The 21,557-nt window shown below is 42.8% G+C and overlaps 1 protein-coding gene across 2 annotated transcripts in view; it reads right to left on the bottom strand.

The window, feature by feature from the left end:
- Positions 1-268: 268 nt before the first annotated feature.
- tbc1d8b (TBC1 domain family member 8B) overlaps positions 269-21,557 on the bottom strand; it is a 69,133-nt gene continuing 47,844 nt past the window's right edge. For both annotated transcript variants that reach the window (XM_067997288.1, XM_067997287.1), the window contains 6 exons: positions 17,582-17,650; positions 13,921-14,161; positions 10,833-10,898; positions 9,768-9,857; positions 7,968-8,071; positions 269-2,250 (listed from right to left, as the gene is read on the bottom strand). In XM_067997288.1, the coding sequence (XP_067853389.1) occupies positions 1,834-2,250; positions 7,968-8,071; positions 9,768-9,857; positions 10,833-10,898; positions 13,921-14,161; positions 17,582-17,650 (987 nt within the window). In that variant the 3' untranslated portion in view covers positions 269-1,833. The remainder of the gene's footprint in view (positions 2,251-7,967; positions 8,072-9,767; positions 9,858-10,832; positions 10,899-13,920; positions 14,162-17,581; positions 17,651-21,557) is intronic.

Genomic DNA, 21,557 nt, shown 5'->3' on the forward strand with positions numbered 1-21,557 from the left:
TCTTCACTCTTTTTGACACACTGCTGCTAATGGACACACTGAAGATTAAATTTTCTTACTTCAGATATTTCTCCCCCTTTAAATGCTTTAATTGAAACAATGGCCTGGAATTTATATTCTTATTAGGTACTGATACCATCTCCATAAACACCATGCCAAGATTATCCTTTGGCGACTTTTAAAAAATCATTTTATAGTGCTTCCACTGTACTTGGACGTATATATTAATTGCAGTGTTAGTATTGTACATTAAAATAAAAATCTCCAATTTAGCTAGTCAACCATGAGCTTTTATTAGAAAGCAAATATAAAGAGAACTTGAAAACACAATTTGTAAAAACCAAGTGAACAGGAAATCAAAATATTTATTTTAAACACACTCTTTAGGTGAGGCTTTTGATACACTAAGCAACAAAAGGAATTTAAAACAGAAGGACTCATCGGTCAATAGAGTACATATTTGTATACACAACATAAAGCAAGTGCCTCAGTGTTTGGCACAAAAACATTTCTTCCTTCAAAACTATATATTTTTAAATTCTCTCTCAAAAAAACAAGCTTTCAGTAAATGCGTTTTTGTATTTGAGATTAATATTTCAAGAGCAGTGGTCTCAAGCAGCAGTTGCTGTTTTCTGTAGAGTTTTAACTTCTATATTAAATATAATGAGTGCCTGTATACAAACTTCTGCATTTTAATATTACTTTAATAAGAACATTGCATTATCTTCATTGAACATAAGCAATTAAACCAAAGTGTATTTCTGTAATGCTAGATTTCAAGACATTTGGGCTACAATGTTGAATGCTTGTAAACTTTATATTTTAAATGATTACAATTACTAACACATTTCGACATCAGAATCAAAAGCAAATCAATCGCTTCAGTATTATTTTTATATACTACATGCTCCAAATCTTGGGCCATTTCATAAAAAATATTCTTAAAGCAAGAAAGAGGCCAATATAGATTAACAATAACATTTGAAAGTGTACAAGTGTGCAACATACTTCAAAAATACATGACTTATTTTAAAGATTCCCTTTTTATTAGAATTTGTAGAGCTGTAAATAGTTCTCTTTCTTGTACCATTAAAAAACAAACATCTTTTAGTATAAATAAGAAAAATGCATTCCCCTTCAGTCTGGTGAACACATTTCAGACTCCTTAAAGTATAGCAATAAAAAAAATCTTAATCTCCTAGCAAGAGAGGGAACATTACAAGAGCACCCTCTACAGAATGACAATGGTAGCTCAGACGACAACTGAGTTCATGGGACAATGCACTGATCTGATAAGTTCTGCTACAGAAAATCTAGAATAGTTTGATATTTTAAGTCTGAACTTATGTTTGCAGTGTGTCTTTCTATATTGCCCAGCAACTGGTTTCATACAAGCATTCTTGGAAACACAGTCTCACACCAGCGCATGTAAACAAACAAAAAAAAATCTTCAATGGCAGGAAGAGAACAGTTGCTTTGTGGTTTATAGCTCATGTTCATCATGCTTCAAATACCAAACAAACTTTATATATGCCAAAATAAGATTGTAGGCTGGAAATCACTGATTAGCAGAAAAAATGCTAAATGCGTGTGTGTAACTTTCCTCTGTATGTTATTTTAGCAGAGGCTTAATGAACAGGTTAAAGCCTGCGTTAAAATAGCAGAGAAATGTCACACAAAACAGGTTAAGCATTTGTCCATTGTCCACTGTCATCACCAGCAGACATATCTAGGCTTAAATGTTGTACTGGGCTGTTGCACCCCAGTACTTGATGCTCATCACAGAACAGCAAGAACATGGCAAAATGACACAACTAAGACCACAGGGCAATCTCAGTCAAAGGCATTTGGCTGTTTTTTAGCCCTCAGTTGAACAGATTTAGCTTGTTCTATTTTTGCCTTTATGTCTACACGTTTCTCAAAAAATGTAACCAAAACTGGTTCATTTAAGAGCGATGCGAGTATCTGTTCAAAAGCAAAGGTCCATTCAATCTCAGGTTGCGCTTCCTGGGAAGCATCTTCATCCTTGTGTAACGTCTGGTTCTCCTGAATACTATCACCACATTGGCAATCTTGAATTAAACCCGGTTTACCTCGGATAGGAGAGTTTGGACTGTTCAGCATTCTCCCCACTTCCTCCATTCGAAGCAAGAGGCCAGTGACCGTTGTTATAGCTCGATAGAGTGCCTCCTCGTTAGGATCTCCATGGAACAGATTATACAGAGTCTTGGAGAACTGAACAAATTGCGACTAGAGAATTAAGAAAAAAAATACGTAAGTCATCAGGCACACGGAAAAACCTTTTTGCAAACAAGTCTTTCGCTCCCATTGACGATAGGATTATTCCGATCTCACAAAGCTAAGTATTATTTGCAACCTCAACAATCAAATATGTAATTTAAGTAAAAGCTTAAACACCCTGCAGGTCAGGCGGCAGTTGTGGAGAGAGAAGCAGACTTCAGATCAATGGCCTTTCATCAGAACTGGAAGATGTAAGAGATGGACAGCTTTTAAGCAAGTGCAGATCCAGGGAAAAAGGGGTACAGGGAAAGTACATAGGGAGACATCTGTGATTGGGTGGAGGACAGGAGTGATTAAATGACAAAAGGGATGGCGGTGCAAGGCAAAAGGAGATGATAAGAATAGAAACAAAATATGGGTCCAGAGGAAGTTTAAATGGTTACAACAGAATAGCAGAGGAGGAAGGAAGCATGGAAAATCTGGCAAGGAGTCGAAGGCTCCCTTGGCCCAGGTATGCGTCGGAAGAAAGGCAGGTAGAGACCTGACCTGAGTTTCCAGCATGTTCTGTTTTTATATCAGATTTCCAGCATCCATGTTACTTTGCTTATGTACTTTAAGCAGCTTATTTTTATTTCTAAAAAAAATTGTTGGAAGGACATTGCATTGCCATTTTTACTAAAATCCACCTTATGACATTGTGCATTTGGTTTCACCAGTAACATAATAGCAGTTACATGGCATATCTTCACAACCTCAGCACATCTCAAAGTGCTTTGCATCCAATGAAGTGTAGTCACAAAACCAAAAGCACAATAGTGCAGATGCTGGAAATCTGATATAAAAACAGAAAATGCTGGAAATACTCAGCAAGTCAAGCAGCGTCTGTGGAGAAAAAAAAGTTAATGTTTCAGTTCAATGACCCTTCAAAGTATAGTCACTGTTGTTATGTGGCTGTGAGACCAATAGCTTTATTTGGGCTGCCCTGATGGCTCAGTTGAAAGCAATGCACAGTGCAAACTGCATCATATAGACCAGGAAGATCCCAAGTTAAAGCCACGCTCTGTGCTCAATCAGCTGATCTTAGGCAAGCACCTGCTGGGGATACGACAACTGAGTTCACCGTCAACGACCAGAGTTCCTGATCCTGACTGCTGACTTCTGCAGTCTGGGCTCGGCTGTGCTGCTCTGCTATTGTCCAACAACTTACATTTATATAGCGCCTTTAATGTAGCAAAACGTCCCAAGGCGCTTCGCACGAGCGTTAAACAAAATTTGACACCGAGCCACACAAGGAGATATTAGAACAGGTGATAGAAAACTTGGTCAAAGGGGTAGATTTTAAGGACAGTCTTAAACGAGGAGAGGTTTAGGGAGGGAATGCCAGAGCTTAGGGCCTAGGCAGCTGAAGGCACGGCCGCCAATGGTGGAGTGATTAAAATGGGGGGTGCGCAATTGGAGGAGCAGAGATCTCGGAGGGTTGTAGGGCTGGAGGAAGTTTCAGAGATAGGGAGCAGTGAAACAGTGGAGGGATTTGAAAACAAGGATGAGAATTTTTAAAATCGAGGCATTGCCGGACTGTAAGCCAATGTGGGTCATCGAGCACAAGGGTGATGGGTGAACGGTACTTGGTGCGAGTTAGGATACGGCAGCAGAGTTTTGGATGAGCTCAAGTTTACGGAGGATGAGAGTTGGGAAGCTGGCCAGGAAAGTATTGTCTAAAGACAACTCATTGCTTAAGCTCACATGTAAATAGCAGCCAACTGGGCAAGGTACTGAAGAGCTGATAACACACCTGGAACTGCACTGCATGATGAGTCATGGCCTTCAGGAGAGGATGGAAGGCATTCCATCTGTTATCTGTAGTCTTCAGCAATGGATTACAGATTGTGAATTTTCTCTCCATCCCTGCTTAGAGGGCTAGTCCTTCGTGGGGGTACAATTCCACAGAAATTTTGCCACGAGGGCCACTTTTGATGTGTGAACCAGAGTGAGTATTGGCAGGGTATTCAATTCTAGGGGGGGGGGGGGGAGGGGGGGCATCACAGCTGGAGGCTGATCCTGGGTGTAAGACCCTTCCTCAGAACTTGCTCAACGACCTGTTGTGCATTTGAAGTTGTTTTTTTCTGTCTTTATTACACGTTTCCAGCATTTGCAGTTTTTAAAAGAAGTATTTACAACTGGATAAATGCCCTTTACTGAATTTAATCAAAATTAAAATGCCTAAACGATAAATACCTGCAGCCATATCATTGCGAGGACACGTCTCCCTATTTAAAGCACACAGAAACTTGGTGTTTTTTTGTAGCTTGCTTTAACTTCTAATGGTAACAACACTTCACATTTTAAAAATCTTTCACCAGTGAATAATCATTTGGAAATGAACTGCAATTATTACTTCCAGATCATTAGTCTCATGATTTTAGGGGAAGGAGGAAACAAAAGATTACTGACCAAATTATAGATCATTCAAGTCATGTGTTACAGAGCAAAAGCAAAATATTGCGGATGCTGGAAATCTGAAATAAAAACAGAAAATGCTGGAGAAGCTCAGCAAGTCAGGTAGCCTCTGTGGAGAAAGAAAGAGAGTTAATGTTTCAGGTCGAAGACCTTGCGTCAGAACTGGAAGATGTTGAGTGTGTTAAAATTTGAGCAAGTGCAGAGTCAGGGAAAAGGGGGGGCGGGGGGAGGAGGGGAGGAAAGAACAAAAGGGAAGGTCTGTGATAGGATGGAGGGCAGGAGTGATTAAATGACAAAAGGGATGATGGTGCAAGGCAAGGAAGGTGGTAATGGGACAGGTTAAGAAACAAAAGATTGATCAGGAGTAGCTGTAAATGGCAGCAGCAGAACCATTACCAGCACTAGGTAGCCGAAAAAATGGGAGCAGTGGTTATAATCTGAAGTTATTGAAATCAATGTTAAGTCCAGAAGGTTGTAAAGTGCCTAAACGAAAGATGAGGTGCTGTTCCTCGAGCTTACGTTGAGCTTCATTGGAACAGTGTAAGAGGCCGAGGACAGAGAGGTCAGAGTAGGAGTGGGAAGGGGAATTAAAATGGCAAGCCACCGGCAGGTCAGGGTCACACTTGCGGACAGAGCGGAGGTGTTCAGCAAAGCGATCACCCAGTCTGCTTTTGGTCTCCCCAATGTAGAGGAGACCACATTGTGAGCAGTGGATACAGTGTACTAAATTGAAAGTAGTACAAGTAAACCGCTGTTTCACCTGGAAGGAGTGTTTGGGGCCCTGGACGGTGGGAAGAGAGGAGGTGAAGGAGCAGGTGTTGCATCTCCTGCGCTTGCACGGGATGGTGCCGTGGGGAGGAGAGTGGGTGTTGGGGGTGACGGAAGAATGGACTAGGGTGTCGCGAAGGGAGCGGTCCCTTTTGAATACGGAAAGGGGATGGGAGGGGAAGAACTGTTTGGTGGTGGGGTCGGGCTGGAGGTGGCGGAAATGGCAGAGGATGATACATTAAACGTGGAGGCTGGTGGGGTGGAAGGCGAGGACAAGGGGACCCTATCGTGGTTCTGGGAGTGCAGGGAAGGGGTTGGGGCAGAAGTGCAGGAAATAGGATGGACACGGCCGAGGACCCTGTCAACTACAGTGGAGGGGAATCCTCGGTTGAGGAAGAAGGAAGACATTTTGGAAGCACTGGTACGGAAGGTGGTATCGTCAGAAAAGATGCGACGGAGACAGAGAAACTGGGAGAAGGGAATAGAGTCCTTACAGGAAGCGTGGTGGGAGGAAATGTCATCAAGGTGGCTGTGGGAGTCGGTGGGCTTATAATAGATATTATAAGACAGCCTATCCCCAGAAATGGAGAAGTCGAGGAAGTGAAGGGAAGAGTCAGAGATGGACCATGTGAAGGCGAGGGAAGGGTGGAAAGTGAAAGCAAAGTTGATGAAATTTTCCAGTTTGGGGCGATTGCAGGAAACAGCACCGATACAGTCATTAATGTACTGGAAAAAGGAGGTGAGGAAGAGAACCCGAGTAGGACTGGAACAAGGAATGTTCCACGTATCCCACATAAAGGCAGGCATAGCTGGGACCCATACAGGTTCCCATAGCGACACCTTTTATTTGGAAGAAGTGAGTGGTGTCAAAGGAGTTGTTCAACCAGGCAGAGGAGGGTGGTGGTGGTGGATGGGGACCGGTCGGGCCTCCGTTCAAGGAAGAAGCAGATGGCCCGCAGGCCATCCTGATGGGGATGGAGGTGTAGAGTGACTGGATGTCCATGGTGAAAAGGAGACGGTTAGGGCTGGGGAACTGGAAATTATTAAGATGGTGGAGGGAGTCAGAAGAGTCGTGGATGTAACTTGGAAGAGACTGGATAAGGGGGTCCAGGCTGGTGGGGTGGAAAGTGTGGACAAGGGGGACCCTATCATGGTTCTGGGAGGGAAGGGAAGGGGTGAGGTGTCCCATTACCACCTTCCTTGCCTTGCACCATCATCCCCTTTGTCATTTAATCACACCTGCCCTCTACCCTATCACAGACCTTCCCTTTTGTTCTTTCCTCCCCTCAAAAACTTTAACTCTTAACATCTTCCAGTTCTGACGAAAGGTCTTCGGCCTGAAACATTAACACTGTTTCTTTCTCCACAGATACTGCCCGACTTGCTGAGCTTCTCCAGCATTTTCTGTTTTTATCTATGTGTTACAGAGCAGCAGGTCACCAACTATTTTATGATTGGTGCTCAGGGGAATTACATGCAGACAGCAACAAGTTGTATTGATTATAGCACTTTTAACATAATAAATTATCCCAAAGAGCTTGATAGAAGTAGAACTAGACAATGATCAGTGAAGGGCAGCCAAAGAGGCAGGTTTTGCAAAGGCTTTCAAAGAAGGGGAAACAGGTAGCAAAGGGAAGGGGTTTAGGAGGTTGTGTCAGAGTGACTAAACATGGAGCAGAAAATGGGGAAATATGCAAAGAAAGCCAAAGTCAGAATAGCAGAGAGCACATGGAACTGGAACAGCCTTTTGAGGTAGGATCGGGCAAGACCATATAAGGACTTGTAAACAACAAAGATTTTGAATTTAAGCACTTAAAAGTTAAGCACCTGATCCTCACAAATCACTTTTATTTTGCCCCAGGTGTTTATAGATTCGTATCCCATCAGAAACATTTTACTTTGCGCTGCAGTAGGATCAGCCTGTATTAATTAAGAGAAGAAAATCATAGGACTGGGAAGTTAAGTTCTTTAAGCCACCCAGAAGTTGAGCATAACTTGTGGTTCTAGAAGAAAGAATTTCAATAAATGTCAGCTTTTGAATTTGTGCTGCTGTCCCAGGCTAACACTGCAGTCCACTGTACATTGAAGAATTACAACTTTGTTTGCCAGAGTCAGCATCAGCATCAAGCACACTCAGGTGAAGTATAATGCATGCCAGATACACTTTAAAGCGCGCTCTATTCCCCAAGGATATGCTTTAACCAATCCTGAGAAAACCAGACAGCTAATATCTTAATTTTCCACTTCCTACGCCAACCGACCATGAATGAAATCACCAATTAGTGTCCAAATTATGGACAATTTTGTGATGTGGATTCAAACCCAATTGGAACGATATTCCACCTGCCAAGGTCATTTCACCTATGCCTCTTACACAGCTGGCACAGAAAGTAGACTTTCTTCCCATCATCCAGGACTGCAGAGCCAGTTCCCGCTTACTGTCATATGATAATGCCAAAGAACGTGGCTGGTACAAATGGTGAAACAGGTCACACTGTCACCTGATTTATCCTTGGCAGGCTTCGGATGCTTTCTTCTTTCCGTGCCAGCTCATCATGCCACTGTTTCAAATAGGACTGAATATCAACCTTCCCTTTATTACTCCCTAAAGTCCAAAAAGAGGGAAAAAAGCATTACTGAACAGTGGGGAAAATATGTTATTTTGAAATTAGATAAACTTGTACTTCTACAGCTTGCTATCTCACAATCTAACTCCTTGCCTGAATTAAGTATGTTATATCCTTTTCAGCATATACTGTAGTAAGAAAATTATATTTAGAAAAATATTCATAGCCTTTGAGGTAGCAATTTCAACATTATTATGAGCTGTTTTTCTTCACATGTTTAGATGTTAATATAAATTATACTCAATATACAAATTTACTTCTACACATACAACACACTCACAAACATATCTTATGAAGTACTAGATACTGGAAAGTTAATGGGGGCGATTTTCAACTGCCGGACGTTTCTAGCCTGAAAAACGAGTGGGCAGCAATTGAAGATCGGCTGGGGGAGGGACCTCGACCGCCCCTATAATATCTAAGGTCCATCTGCTGCAATCTTTAGGCGGGCCTGTAAATGGGCAAGCAGCACCCGCCTGAAACAGGCAGGAGGCCAATTAATGATGCAAATTGGAGTCACGCGCTGGTTGTAGGACCCCAAGTACAATTTTCAGGTACAGGTGGGTGCAACATGCACCGCGCACGTTTCACCAATTTGGAACGGGCATTGAGTGGCCTAAACAGCGGTCCTTCTTGGGCTCACACAAAAAAAAAAACACTGGCCCACTGCTGGACTGTTCGGCTTCCCAGAACGCTGCAGCGGGACGCCCACAGCATGTTAATAAGGCCTGGTCCTGAAGATGGCTTGGGCCTCACGCTGGCACCAATGTGTGGGCAGAGCAGCCGCTCCGCCAACTTCCCACCCATTTTGGGTGCTACTTGAAAATGGCCCCCAATGTTTCATTTGAACTGCCCATCTTTGTCTGGACCTGTGACTGTATCTTGTGTAAGATTAGAGCACAAGGACTCCAAAAAGGTGGAAAAGAAAACAGAACAGATAAGTCACACAACCCAACATAACATGCATCTGAATTGGAATCTCTAGATCTTTATTTGGTGACTACACTTCTAATCTTAATATTTACCTTAATATGAGCTGTATCTGGGAGTTGGGGGGTTAAGAGAAAGCATTTGTCATTTTTCAGCCCCATACTCCATAACCTTGTATCACTGCCATGCCCCCACTCCCCGACCAGAAGGTACAGTCAATGAGTATCTCAAGAAATGCAATTAATAGCACTCAGTGGGCAACCCTTCAAGGCCTCTACTTGAGCAGTGCATTGCTCTTCCTTTTGCTTCAACTACACAGATGTCAAGGGAAGCTCAAATGGAAAAGGCCAGTCTTGGAATTTAAACTCTGGATTCCTAGTTTTAAGCCAAGTGCCTAAAAGGAACAATCCTGCAGCACCCAAGTCAAACACTGAGTCTTTACTGGAAATCAATAAAGCAAGTCAATCAAACACAGCTTATTTTCATTTGAAGATGAATTTCAGTATGGAGATCTATTTCACTAACCAATTTGTGCCAAAGTATGGACAGTTTTGTATTATGAACCAACACCAACTTGGAATTGTGTCAAAATTGTAAGAAATAAGTTTGGGCATGACCCTTGCATTTACCAGCAGACAATGCAGAAGAGTGCGATCATATTTTTCATCTCCCCACAGTAAGCTAAGATCAGGAATCAAACCTGATTAAGCACCACTAATCCAGAAAAAAAAAATCAATACAAACCATTGAGCTGATCACCATGAGTCATTGCTTCATCAAAAAGTTGGGGGCGTTTTGAAGCTGCGGGAATTGTACTTTCATCTTCAGTAAATGCTGTAAGCAAAAGACTGGCAAAGTCAAACCCACAACCATAATTAACTGCGATAACAACTTGCATTTACGCCTCCTCAGGATATTTCAAAGTGCTTCACAGCCGATGAGTTACTGTTGAAGTGTAGTCATTGTTATATTGATAAACCCAGCAGCCAATTTGCACACAGCAAAGTCCCACAAACAGCAAATTAGACAAGTTGACTAGTTAATCTGTTTTGGTGGCGCTGGCCGAGGGATAGTTGCTGGCCAAGTCAATGGGATAATTCGCCTGCTCTTCTTTGAATAGTGCGGTGGGGTCTTTTACATCCAACCAAAAAGGCAGATGAGACCTTGGTTTAACGTCTCATCCAAAAAGCAACACCTGTGACAACGCAACACTCCTTCAGCACTGAACTGAAACGTCAGCCTAAACTACGTGCTCACGTCCTCGGGTGGGGCTTGAACCAGTGACCTTTCCACTCAGGTAGGAGTGCTACCACTAAGCCAAACTAACACGTGCTCACCTTTTTGGACTACACCAAAAATGAATATTTCTCCTTAATGAATTTCAATAATTTTACAAATAAACAATCCATTTTATTCATCCCTTCCCTCTACTCAAATTTTCTCTCCTGATCATTGGACTATCAACAAAGGACACCTGCAGCCCTCAAGTCTTCAACCAAATGACCACTTTTCAGGTCTAGGTCTAGACAGGTGAGGTGACACAACCAAGTCAATTCTGTCCTTACCTGGCAGCCACACTGTTACATTTTTCCAGGAGTTACAGCACAACTACTCAGGCTTTCAGCTTATTCCAATCTGTTAAATGCTTAAATAAAATTGTCTCCTGTTAAATATAAAATGACTGCTCTTCACTATAATATGAACAGATGGCAACCATAATTACTTCAGGTGAAATACAATTTTCTGGGAACATTTATTGGGTTTAATTTTGTAATACTCAAGTGGATTTTCTGTAATTACTTCATTTACCTGGTGGAATATGTAATTTAAAAAGTAATTTCAGTTTGTCTGTAAATGATCCATTGTACATCACATCTGCAAGAGAAAACAAACTGAATTAGTAAATGGGTTACTCATGATCTCAAATTCTTTTAAGGTTTTAATGAAAGCTTTGATCCAAGAACAAACATAAGCTGCTCTTTGCATTTTATACTAAATGCAAGTGTAAGAAAGTCCTGTGACTGAAGTACATCCTTCTCAGCACTACATCTACAGCAAGTGGCTGCAATTTACATCATTTCTTAGAAGCAGTCCTAGTCTGCATAAGGAAGTGCCTTATCAGCAGGTACATAACAGGAGTAGACAATTCAGCCCCCCAGTCTGTACCACCATCCCATTAGATAATGGCGGATCTGTACTTCAACTCCATTATCCCACCTTTGCTCCATATCCCAACAAAAATCAGAAATTTCAACTGACCCCCCAAAGCCTTTTGGAGGGGGGGGGGGGGGGGGGGGGGGGGGGGGGGGGAAGATTTCCAGATTTACACTACCCTTGATGTGAAGAACTGCTTCCTGATTTCACTCCTGATTGACCTAGCTCTAATTTTAAGATTATGCTCCCTTGTTCTGGATCCCCCCCCCACCGGGGGAAATAGTATATCTTTATCTACCCTATCGAATCCCTTAATCATTTTAAACACCTCGATTAGATCATCCCTCAACCTTCTAAACTCAAGGGAATACAAACCAAACTGTTTTTGTAATTTAACCCTTTACGAACCAGCATCATTCCACAAGAGATGGGTGAGATCCTGAATGAATATTTCACATCGGTATTTACGGTTGAGAAAGGCATGGATGTTAGGGGACTTGGGGAAATAAATAGTGATGTCTTGAGGAGTGTACATATTACAGAGAGGGAGGTGCTGGAAGTCTTAATGCGCATCAAGGTAGATAAATCTCCGGGACCTGATGAAATGTATCCCAGGACGTTATGGGAGGTTAGGGAGGAAATTGCGGGTCCCCTAGCAGAGATATTTGAATCATCCACCGCTACAGGTGAGGTGCCTGAAGATTGGAGGGTAGCAAATGTTGTGCCTTTGTTTAAGAAGGGCGGCAGGGAAAAGCCTGGGAACTACAGACCGGTGAGCCTGACATCTGTAGTGGGTAAGTTGTTAGAGGGTATTCTGAGGGACAGGATCTACAGGCATTTGGAGAGGCAGGGACTAATTAGGAACAGTCAGCATGGTTTTGTGAGAGGAAAATCATGTCTCACGAATTTGATTGAGTTTTTTGAAGGGCTAACCAAGAAGATAGATGAGGGCTGTGCAGTAGACGTGGTCTACATGGACTTCAGCAAAGCATTTGACAAGGTACCGCATGGTAGGTTGTTACATAAGGTTAAATCTCATGGGATCCAAGGTGAGGTAGCCAATTGGATACAAAATTGGCTTGACGACAGAAGACAGAGGGTGGTTGTAGAGGGTTGTTTTTCAAACTGGATGCCTGTGTCCAGCGGTGTGCCTCAGGGATCGGTGCTGGGTCCGCTGTTATTTGTTATTTATATTAATGATTTGGATGAGAATTTAGGAGGCATGGTTAGTAAGTTTGCAGATGACACCAAGATTGGTGGCATTGTGGACAGTGAAGAAGGTTATCTAGGATTGCAACGGGATCTTGATAAATTGGGCCAGTGGGCCGATGAATGGCAGATGGAGTTTAATTTAGATAAATGTGAGGTGATGCATTTTGGTAGATCGAATCGGGCCAGGACCTACTCCGTTAATGGTAGGGCGTTGGGGAGAGTTATAGAACAAAGAGATCTGGGAGTACAGATTCATAGCTCCTTGAAAGTGGAGTCACAGGTGGATAGGGTGGTGAAGAAGGCATTCGGCATGCTTGGTTTCATTGGTCAGAACATTGAATGCAGGAGTTGGGATGTCTTGTTGAAGTTGTACAGGGCATTGGTGAGGCCACACTTGGAGTACTGTGTACAGTTCTGGTCACCCTATTATAGAAAGGATATTATTAAACTAGAAAGAGTGCAGAAAAGATTTACTAGGATGCTACCGGGACTTGATGGTTTGACTTACAGGGAGAGGTTAGACAGACTGGGACTTTTTTCCCTGGAGAGTAGGAGGTTAAGGGGTGATCTTATAGAAGTCTATAAAATAATGAGGGGCATAGATAAGGTCGATAGTCAAAATCTTTTCCCAAAGGTAGGGGAGTCTATAACGAGGGGGCATAGATTTAAGGTGAGGGGAGAGATACAAAAGGGTCCAGAGGGGCAATTTTTTCACTCAAAGGGTGGTGAGTGTCTGGAACGAGCTGCCAGAGGCAGTAGTAGAGGCGGGTACAATTTTGTCTTTTAAAAAGCATTTGGACAGTTACATGGGTAAGATGGGTATAGAGGGATATGGGCCAAGTGCAGGCAATTGGGACTAGCTTAGTGGTATAAACTGGGCGACATGGACATGTTGGGCCGAAGGGCCTGTTTCCATGTTGTAACTTCTATGATTCTATGATTCCCAGGATGAAGGTGGCGACTCAAGTTGGACTTTGTTCCATGGGCACTTGTGGCCAAGTGGTACCTTACCCAGCCACTCCTTATGGGTGAGTCTTTTATATCCACACACTTTCTCTGATTTCTCCATTCCAGTGCCAAGTAGCACAAAGACCAAGTGTAGTAATTGTCATTTTCTCTGAGTGAGACCAGCTTGTTTAATACAGACGAGGAATTGATCTGTGCCACCCCCTGCTCTGCATGGCTCAGTTCTACACTAGCAGATCAACCAGATGTAAAATATAAGAGAAAAACATAGATGGGAAAGACTGCTGATTTTCAAAAGGAACCCAAACTCTACTGACTGAGAATTCCTCCTTTAGGGAGTCTCAATTCCAGGTTCAGGCTGCATTATAACTGCAGCTTCAATATGAAGCAGTGCCCCTTTTACACTGTCTCTACAGTTATAATGCAGACTTAACTTGAGATTCCAGAAATCACAAAGGCTAAAACATGTTCAGTACAGATATCTTCCCATCACATTAGACAGGAATTGTTTATGGGAAAATATGAAGCTCTAAAAAGATACCACAGTTTGAAAAAAATGTTTTACCTAGAACACATGAAAACTCTTTGAAATTGATGAGACAGTCGGAGTTTTCATCCAGAAGCCGGAAGCTCCACAGAGCTAATGAATTTGCATTTGCAGAGTGGGACCACGGACTCAGGTGCTTGAACAGCGTGCAGTACTGTTTACTGTCAATCTGGTACTGCTCTAGATATGGGAGACTGGAGTCGTGGTGCTTGAGCGCTGGACTGTGTGGAATCCAGTAGCAACTTAAAAAATGCTCTTTCTACAAAAGAAAATAAAGTGAGAAATATTTAAGACACTCTGGTCAAAAGGTAATTGCTCCAGTTACATTGAACACACCTTGTTAGACAAGGTAGGTTTTCTAAGAATGGGGTGCACAGATTTCCACAAAGGGTTACACTATATATTTAGATTGAAAAGAAGAGTAAAAGTAATTATAGTTTGAGGCTGAGAATCCACAAGGTCTTGCTTTACCTTCTAAATTATAAACAGTTCATTCAAAACATGTGTTACCGAAGTGCCAGATATGGAGCTTTTTTGGTTAAGGGAAGCTAAATGCCCAAACTAATGGCATGTTGATAGTGGCAATGTTTTATGGAAAAAGGTTAAATTCAAGAAAATGTTTATATCATTTGTGCCTTATTACCATGAAGTACACCAGATTTAAGCTAAGGCAGTTTAAATTAACTGACCTTACTTGGAATCCGAGGGCTCTAAATTGGGCCATGTAGCGCCCGTTGTTTCTAGCGCTATGCGGCCCCCCAAATATCCAAGATGGCTGATTTAAAGTGACACACACCATTTTGGTTCTAAACATTCCACTCAATGCACCGTCTTAACCACAACCATCTGAATGTGTCTTAGAGTGCCTGGAGGATCCCCCACCAGAGCCATTTAAAGGGACCATGCAGGATTTACAGGTTACTTGCTGGATTATTGCCTCTGGCTGCTGACGCATTTGTGACTGTTTTTGGAGGTCTCCTATACTTGAATACTAGGACTAGGGGACATAGCCTAACATTTAGGGCCAGGATGTGCAGGAGTGAAGAAAGGAAACGCTTCCACATGCAAAGGGTGGGAGAAGTTTGAAACGCTCTTCTGCAAATGGCAGTTGATGCTAGCTCAATTGTGAATTTTAAATCTGAGAGTGATAGATTTCTGTGAACCAAGCATATTAAGGAATATGGGGCTTCGGAAGGTATTTGGAGTTAGGTCACAGATCAACCATGATTTCACTGAATGGCGGAATAGGCTCAAGGAGGTAGATGCCACAGCCACTTGCTGCTTGCTGTTATGCTTCACTGTCTCCTGCAAGAAAGAGAGAAGTGTGTCTGGGTGATGTGCCGGTCATGATTCAATAGCTGTCAGTGTGTGTGGCCTGTGAGTTGTGGGGAGGCAGCTTGCAACAGGAAGCATCTGATTAGAAGAGTTGAGTACTGATGGAAAGAGTTTGTTGGTATTGCGGGGGGGGGGGGGGGGGGGGGGGTGTCGTGCGTGGAGCAGTGGATGCGGCTAGTGGTGCAGTTGGTAGGAGATGCTACTTGACAGTTCATCCCACTCATATCAAAGCATTGAACTTCTTCCTGCACTGCATCCATGTTCATGGTGCTATGTGCCTGGCATTGACTGTGTCCCCAACTGCCTCTCACTGTTTCTTGAGCATATGTCTGGAGGGCCTCTTGCACACCCCCTCCCCCTGCAGATATAGAATGTCCCTCCTTCTGTCCACCTCTTGTACCAAGGCCTCGAGTACATCAGCAGAAAATCTTGATGCACGCACTCTCGCAGGCCTGGTACTAACACGGACCGGCAGATTGGTGAAGTCTGGCATGCAGTTTGGAGGAATGTGGGATTTAGTGGTGCGCAACCTTTATTCAATGTTTCAACAAAACTCATCAGTGTGTAAACATAGGGATGGGACCTGCATCTGTGTTTTGCATGTGCGATGTCTGATCGCCGTTCAGACCCGTATCTTTCTTTTTGCAAACAACAGGTACAGGCTACCTTTAAGAGGTGCAAGCTGCTGTCAGAGATACAGCCTGCCTTTAAGAGATTTGGGCTCCCCCTGCTGGTGGAAAGTGTGAATGTCCTTGAATCGTTGTGTCAACAAAGATTTTCAACGCTTGGCTTAGGCGAGTGTTCAGGCAGGACAAATGCCTCGTCCTGCCTGCGACAGAAGCACCGAGCGCGGGTTAATCGCAGACTGCGATACCCGCGCCTGGTTTTGGGGGTTAGTGAATATAACACACCATATTTCCAAAGCAAATGTGTGAACTACAGATGGCAAAGGATACCTATTTTTATTTTCCTGGTAATGTTAAATATTTAGCAGGCTTAATGGTTTTAGATTTTTAATCCTTTACAATCATGTTCATTAAACTGAATTTATGAAGCAATGCTCTGAAGGAGCACGCATCAATGCTGATGATTTGATCACAAGTGTGGACAGTGATCAATTGTAACCTATAATTAAAAGTAGTGCGTACACGTCACACCTTTCGTAGGTATCACAACTCCAAAGTGTTGCACATCATAGGAACATAGGAGCAGGAATAGGTCGTTAAGTCACTCGAGCCTGTTCTGCCATCTGTAGAGCTCCACCCCAAAATGCAGTTGGCTCAAACAACTATTTCCCGGTTAAGTCAAAATATTAGATTGACTAAATGTGAGCAAATCATTAGTAAAAAGTATAAACCAGGAACAAGTAAACAGCGGAAAATTGAGCCATGCAATCCCTCAATTTCTTTTCCCCCAAAGCTACCAGTCATGAACCGGCAAATACTGCTAAGAGTACATCGTTCAAAATTCATTACACTGATTCTAGTCTCCATTTCCCTTCACTTAGATTAGTATATATAGCTCAAAACAACATTTACAAGATAACAATCAAAAAATTGGTTATTTGATGTTTCAAATGTCCGCGAGAAGTTTCCCCCCACCCCGGATATGGCCCTGCCCTTTCGTCTGAAGCCTTGGGCTTGAGCTGGAAATTTTACCTGGGCTTTGGGTGCTGGGGTCTTCCAACAAATTCTGTGTGAGAAACAGATGCACAATAGGAGTTCTAATTTTAACACAGCTTCTGTGGCAATACAATCACCCAAAGTACACTGTGGCAACCAAGGAAGAAATTCCTGTAGAGAAATTGAGAGCAAGAGTGCGGAGTTGGGGGGGAAAAAAAAAAGAGGGGAGGTTCCAGAGGGGAAACATCTTCCAGGCATTTCTAAGGGTAGGTTCAGTGTGTTTTTTCCCCCAGAAGTGTGTATTTGTTCTGCACCTTGCTATGTTATTAATTTTTTTTAATCACAGTTGTATACACTGCCCTGAGTAAAGGAAGAAAATGGAAGACAAAAAGTGTCAAGAAATTGTATCAACAGTCGGATTGGTTTTGTGATCCTTGCTGGTTCAGTTTTGAGGAACTTACTGATTTCTGAACAAATATTTAATTGGTAACTTAAGAGAAGTGATTATTTGAGCCACAGCTTTTCGCCCTATAGATGTGCAACATTTCTGAGGTACCACACTTTTAGATGTCACTTTTAAAAGGCGTGATGTGACAGATGTCTGCTCGACGCAAGATTTATAATTATATACATGGATATCACCTTGTAGGAAAAGTTGCATGACAGAATTTGGCTAAAGTATTCAAACAATTTACAGAAGTTACAAATGGATTTTAAGTAACCTTAAACAGCTCGAAGAGGTCTTCCACTTCTTTAGGGCTGAACATCACTTCCTGAGATACAACCCGCAGCTAAAACACACACACAAAAGGGTTCATAATGTTAAATGTAGCACAGCAAGATTTAATACAGCATGTCTAAATCAGACTGCAATATCATTGTCTGACATTCTGCACAGCCCAAATTCAATCAGTATGGACCAATGACATTAATTTACAAGATGTCTACAATTCAGAAATGCAGTGGGCACAGAGTGAACAGCTCGAGAGTTTGGTAAGTGTGGGAGTTTAAGGGTTAATCTCTTAAAATCTAGTGTAAATCGCTATCAACTGTTTAAGTTCAATTTTAAACTTTAAATTTTTTAAGTTTCTGTCAGGCTTAAGCAGAGACAAACAAGCAAGCTCTCCTACTGGAGAGCTGCTGTAGTTAGTTTTTTTTTATTCATTCATGGGATGTGGGTGTTGCTGGTGAGGCCAGCATTTATTGCCCATCCCTAATTGCCCTTGAGAAGGTGGTGGTGAGCAGTCGTCTTGAACTGCTGCAGTCCGTGTGGTGAAGGTTCTCCCACAGTGCTATTAGGTAGGGGGTTCCAGGATTTTGACCCATCGACGATGAAGGAACGGCGATATATTTCCAAGTCGGGATGGTGTGTGACTTGGAGGGGAACGTGCAGGTGGTGTTGTTCCCGTGTGCCTGCTGCTCTTGTTCTTCTAGGTGGTACAGGTCGCGGGTTTGGGAGGTGCTGTCGAAGAAGCCGTGGCGAGTTGCTGCAGTGCATCCTGTTAATTGGTTAGCTAGATTAAACTGGTTCCTGAAACAGTAGCAGAGCAGGGCTGACTCATCTGAGTCACAAACAGCAGAAATACAGGGGGGCACTGAGTGCAGCGGGCACAGAGTGAACGGCTTGAGAGTTTGGCAAGTATGGGAGTTCGGTGAAGTGGGGGAAGGAGGTGCTGCTTTGCCTTGCTTTTCCTAACTTTTTCCGCAGAGCGGCGGCGGACCTGAGCAGCAGATCGAGAACAGGGATAAAAGCAGCAGCAGACCTGCAACAAGAGAAAGCTGCAGCGTCACGTCACAGGTGAGGCAGGTAAGTGATTGGTAGTGACTGTGGGCTACGTTTTAAGTTAATATATAGCATATAACTAAATTTTAAAAACTAAACTTAACTTAATTAATCTAATTAAATGAGGTAAAAATTTGATTATTTAATTAATCAATTTAGTGTTAAATAAAATAATGGGAGAACAGGAGATGTGTTGCTGCTGCAAAATGTGGGAGCTCGTGGACATTTTTGTCCAGGGCGACGACACCTGCAGTAAGTGTCTGCAGCTCAAGAAACTTCGGCTCTGAGTTGAGGAGCTGGAGTCCAAGCTGCGGATATTGCGAGACATCAGGGAGGGAGAAAGCTACCTGGACATTTTGCTCCAGGAGGCAGCCACACCCCTTAAATTAAATACTTTAGAATTGACACGTGGTCAGGGACAGGAGGGTGTGACTGCGAGTGAGGCAGCTACAGGGATCCAGGAGGTAGTATTGCAGGAGCCTCAGTCCCTGTGCTTGTCCAATAGATTTGAGGTTCTTGCAACTCTTGTGGACAAGTGCGGGGACTGTGGGGAGGACGAGCAAACTGACCACGGCAGGAAGCAGTTCGAGTGGGGGGAGTAAAAAGGATGGTGATTATAGTAGGCAACACTATAGTTAGGGGGATTGACACTGTTCTCTGCAGCCAGGAGCATGAGTCCCGAAGGCTATGTTGCCTACCCAGTGCCAGGGTTAAGGACATCTCCTCCGGGCTGGAGAAGGAGTGGGAGGGAGAGGATCCAGTTTTCGTGGTCCACGTAGGTACCAACGACATAGGTACCAACGACATAGGTGGGACTAAGAAAAAGGTTCTGCTGAGAATATTTGAGCAGCTAGCGACTAAATTAAAAAGCAGAACCACAAAGGTAATAATCTCTGGATTATTACCTGAGCCACGAGCAAATTGGCATAGGGTCAATAGGATCAGGGAGATGAATGCATGGTTCAAAGATTGGTGTGGGAGAAGTGGGTTTCGATTCGTGGGGACTGGCACCAGTACTGGGGAAAAGAGAGCTGTTCCATTGGGACAGACTACACCTGAACCATGCTGGGACTAGAGTTCTAGCGCATCGAATAACTAGGGAGGTAGATAGGACTTTAAACTAAATGGGGGGGAGGGGGGGGGGCGGGTAGAGGGTCCCAGTGGAGAGAAATCTAGAATGCTAAAGAGAAAAGACAAAGAAGCAGTGCAGGAAAGTGATTGGGGTAAGGATAACCAGATGGCGTCAGGAAGGGACACAGCATACAAACAAAAGACAACAAATGGGGTCCGGGTAAGAAAAAAATGGTAATAAGACAAATGGGGCCATCGTACAAATAAATGTTAAGATGTCTAAAAATGTTAAAAAGACAAATCTAAAGGCACTGTATCTGAATGCACAAAGCATTTGTAATAAGGTAGACGAATTAACAGCACAAATAGATGTAAACGGACATGAAATAATAGCAATTACAGAGACATGGCTGCAGGGTGACCAAGGCTGGGAGTGAATATCCAAGGGTATTCGATATTTAGGAAGGACAGGCAAAAAGGAAAAGGAGGTGGGGTGGCGTTGTTAGTAAAGGATGAAATCAGAGCAATATTGAGAAAGGATATTGGCTCAGAAAATCTAGATGTAGAATCAGTCTGGGTGGAGTTAAGAAGCACCAAGGGGCAGAAAACACTGGAGGCCTATAGATGACTCCCACCAAACAGTAGAGGTAATGTAGGGGATGGCATCAAACAGGAAATTAGAGATGCATGTAACAAGGGTACAACAGTAATCATGGGTGACTTTAATCTGCATATAGACTGGCCAAACTAAATTAGCAATAATACTGTGGAGGATGAATTCCTGGAGTGTGTAGGAGATGGTTTTTTTAGACCAGTACGTTGAGGAGCCAACCAGGGAACAGGCTATCCTAGATTGGGTATTGTGCAATGAGAAGGGGTTAATTAATAATCTTGTGCGGGGTCCTTTAGGGTAGAGTGACCATAACATGATAGATTTCTTCATCAAGATGGAAAGTGAAGTAGTCCCATCTGAAACTAGGGTCCTAAATCTAAACAAAGGAAACTACAAAGGTATGAGGAGTGAGTTGGCTGTGATAGATTGGGGAGCTTCATTAAAAGGCATGACGGTGGATAGGCAATGGCTAACATTTAAGGAACGAATGCATGAATTGCAACAATTATACATTCCTTTCTGGCCCAAAAACACAAAAGTAAAAGAGGCCCAACCATGGCTAACAAAAGAAATTAAGGATAGTATTAGATCCAAAGAGGAATCATATAAAGTTGCCAGAAAAAGTAGCAAGCCTGAGGATTGGGAGCAGTTTAGAATTCAGCAAAAAAGGACCAAGATATTGATTAAGAGGGGAAAAATAGAGTATGAGAGTAAACTTGCAAGGAACATAAAAGTGGACTGTAAAAGCTTCTACAAGTATGCAAAAAGATTAGTGAAGACAAATGTAGGTCCCTTACAGTCAGAAATAGGACAATTTATAATGGGGAATAGGGAAATGGCAGAACAATTAAACAAATACTTCGGTTCTGTCTTCACGGAAGAAGACAAATAACTTCCCAGAAATGCTAGGGAACCAAGGAACTAGTGAGAAGGAAAAATTAAAGGAAATTATTAGTAAAAAATAGTGCTGGAGAAGTTAATGGGACTGAAAGCCGATAAATCCCCAGGGCCTGATAATCTGCATCCCAGAGTACTAAAAGAGGTAGCCATGGAAATAGTGGATGCATTAGTTGTCATCTTTCAAAATTCTATAAGTTATGGAACAGTTCCTGCAGATTGGAGGGTGGCAAATGTAACCCCACTATTTAAAAAAAGGAGGGAGAAAAAAAACAGGGAACTACAGACCGGTTAGCCTAACATCAGTAGTAAGGAAAATGCTAAAGTCTATTAT

The sequence above is a fragment of the Heptranchias perlo genome, chromosome 15, assembly GCF_035084215.1.
Source record: "Heptranchias perlo isolate sHepPer1 chromosome 15, sHepPer1.hap1, whole genome shotgun sequence".
NCBI classification, from domain to species: Eukaryota; Metazoa; Chordata; class Chondrichthyes; order Hexanchiformes; family Hexanchidae; genus Heptranchias; species Heptranchias perlo.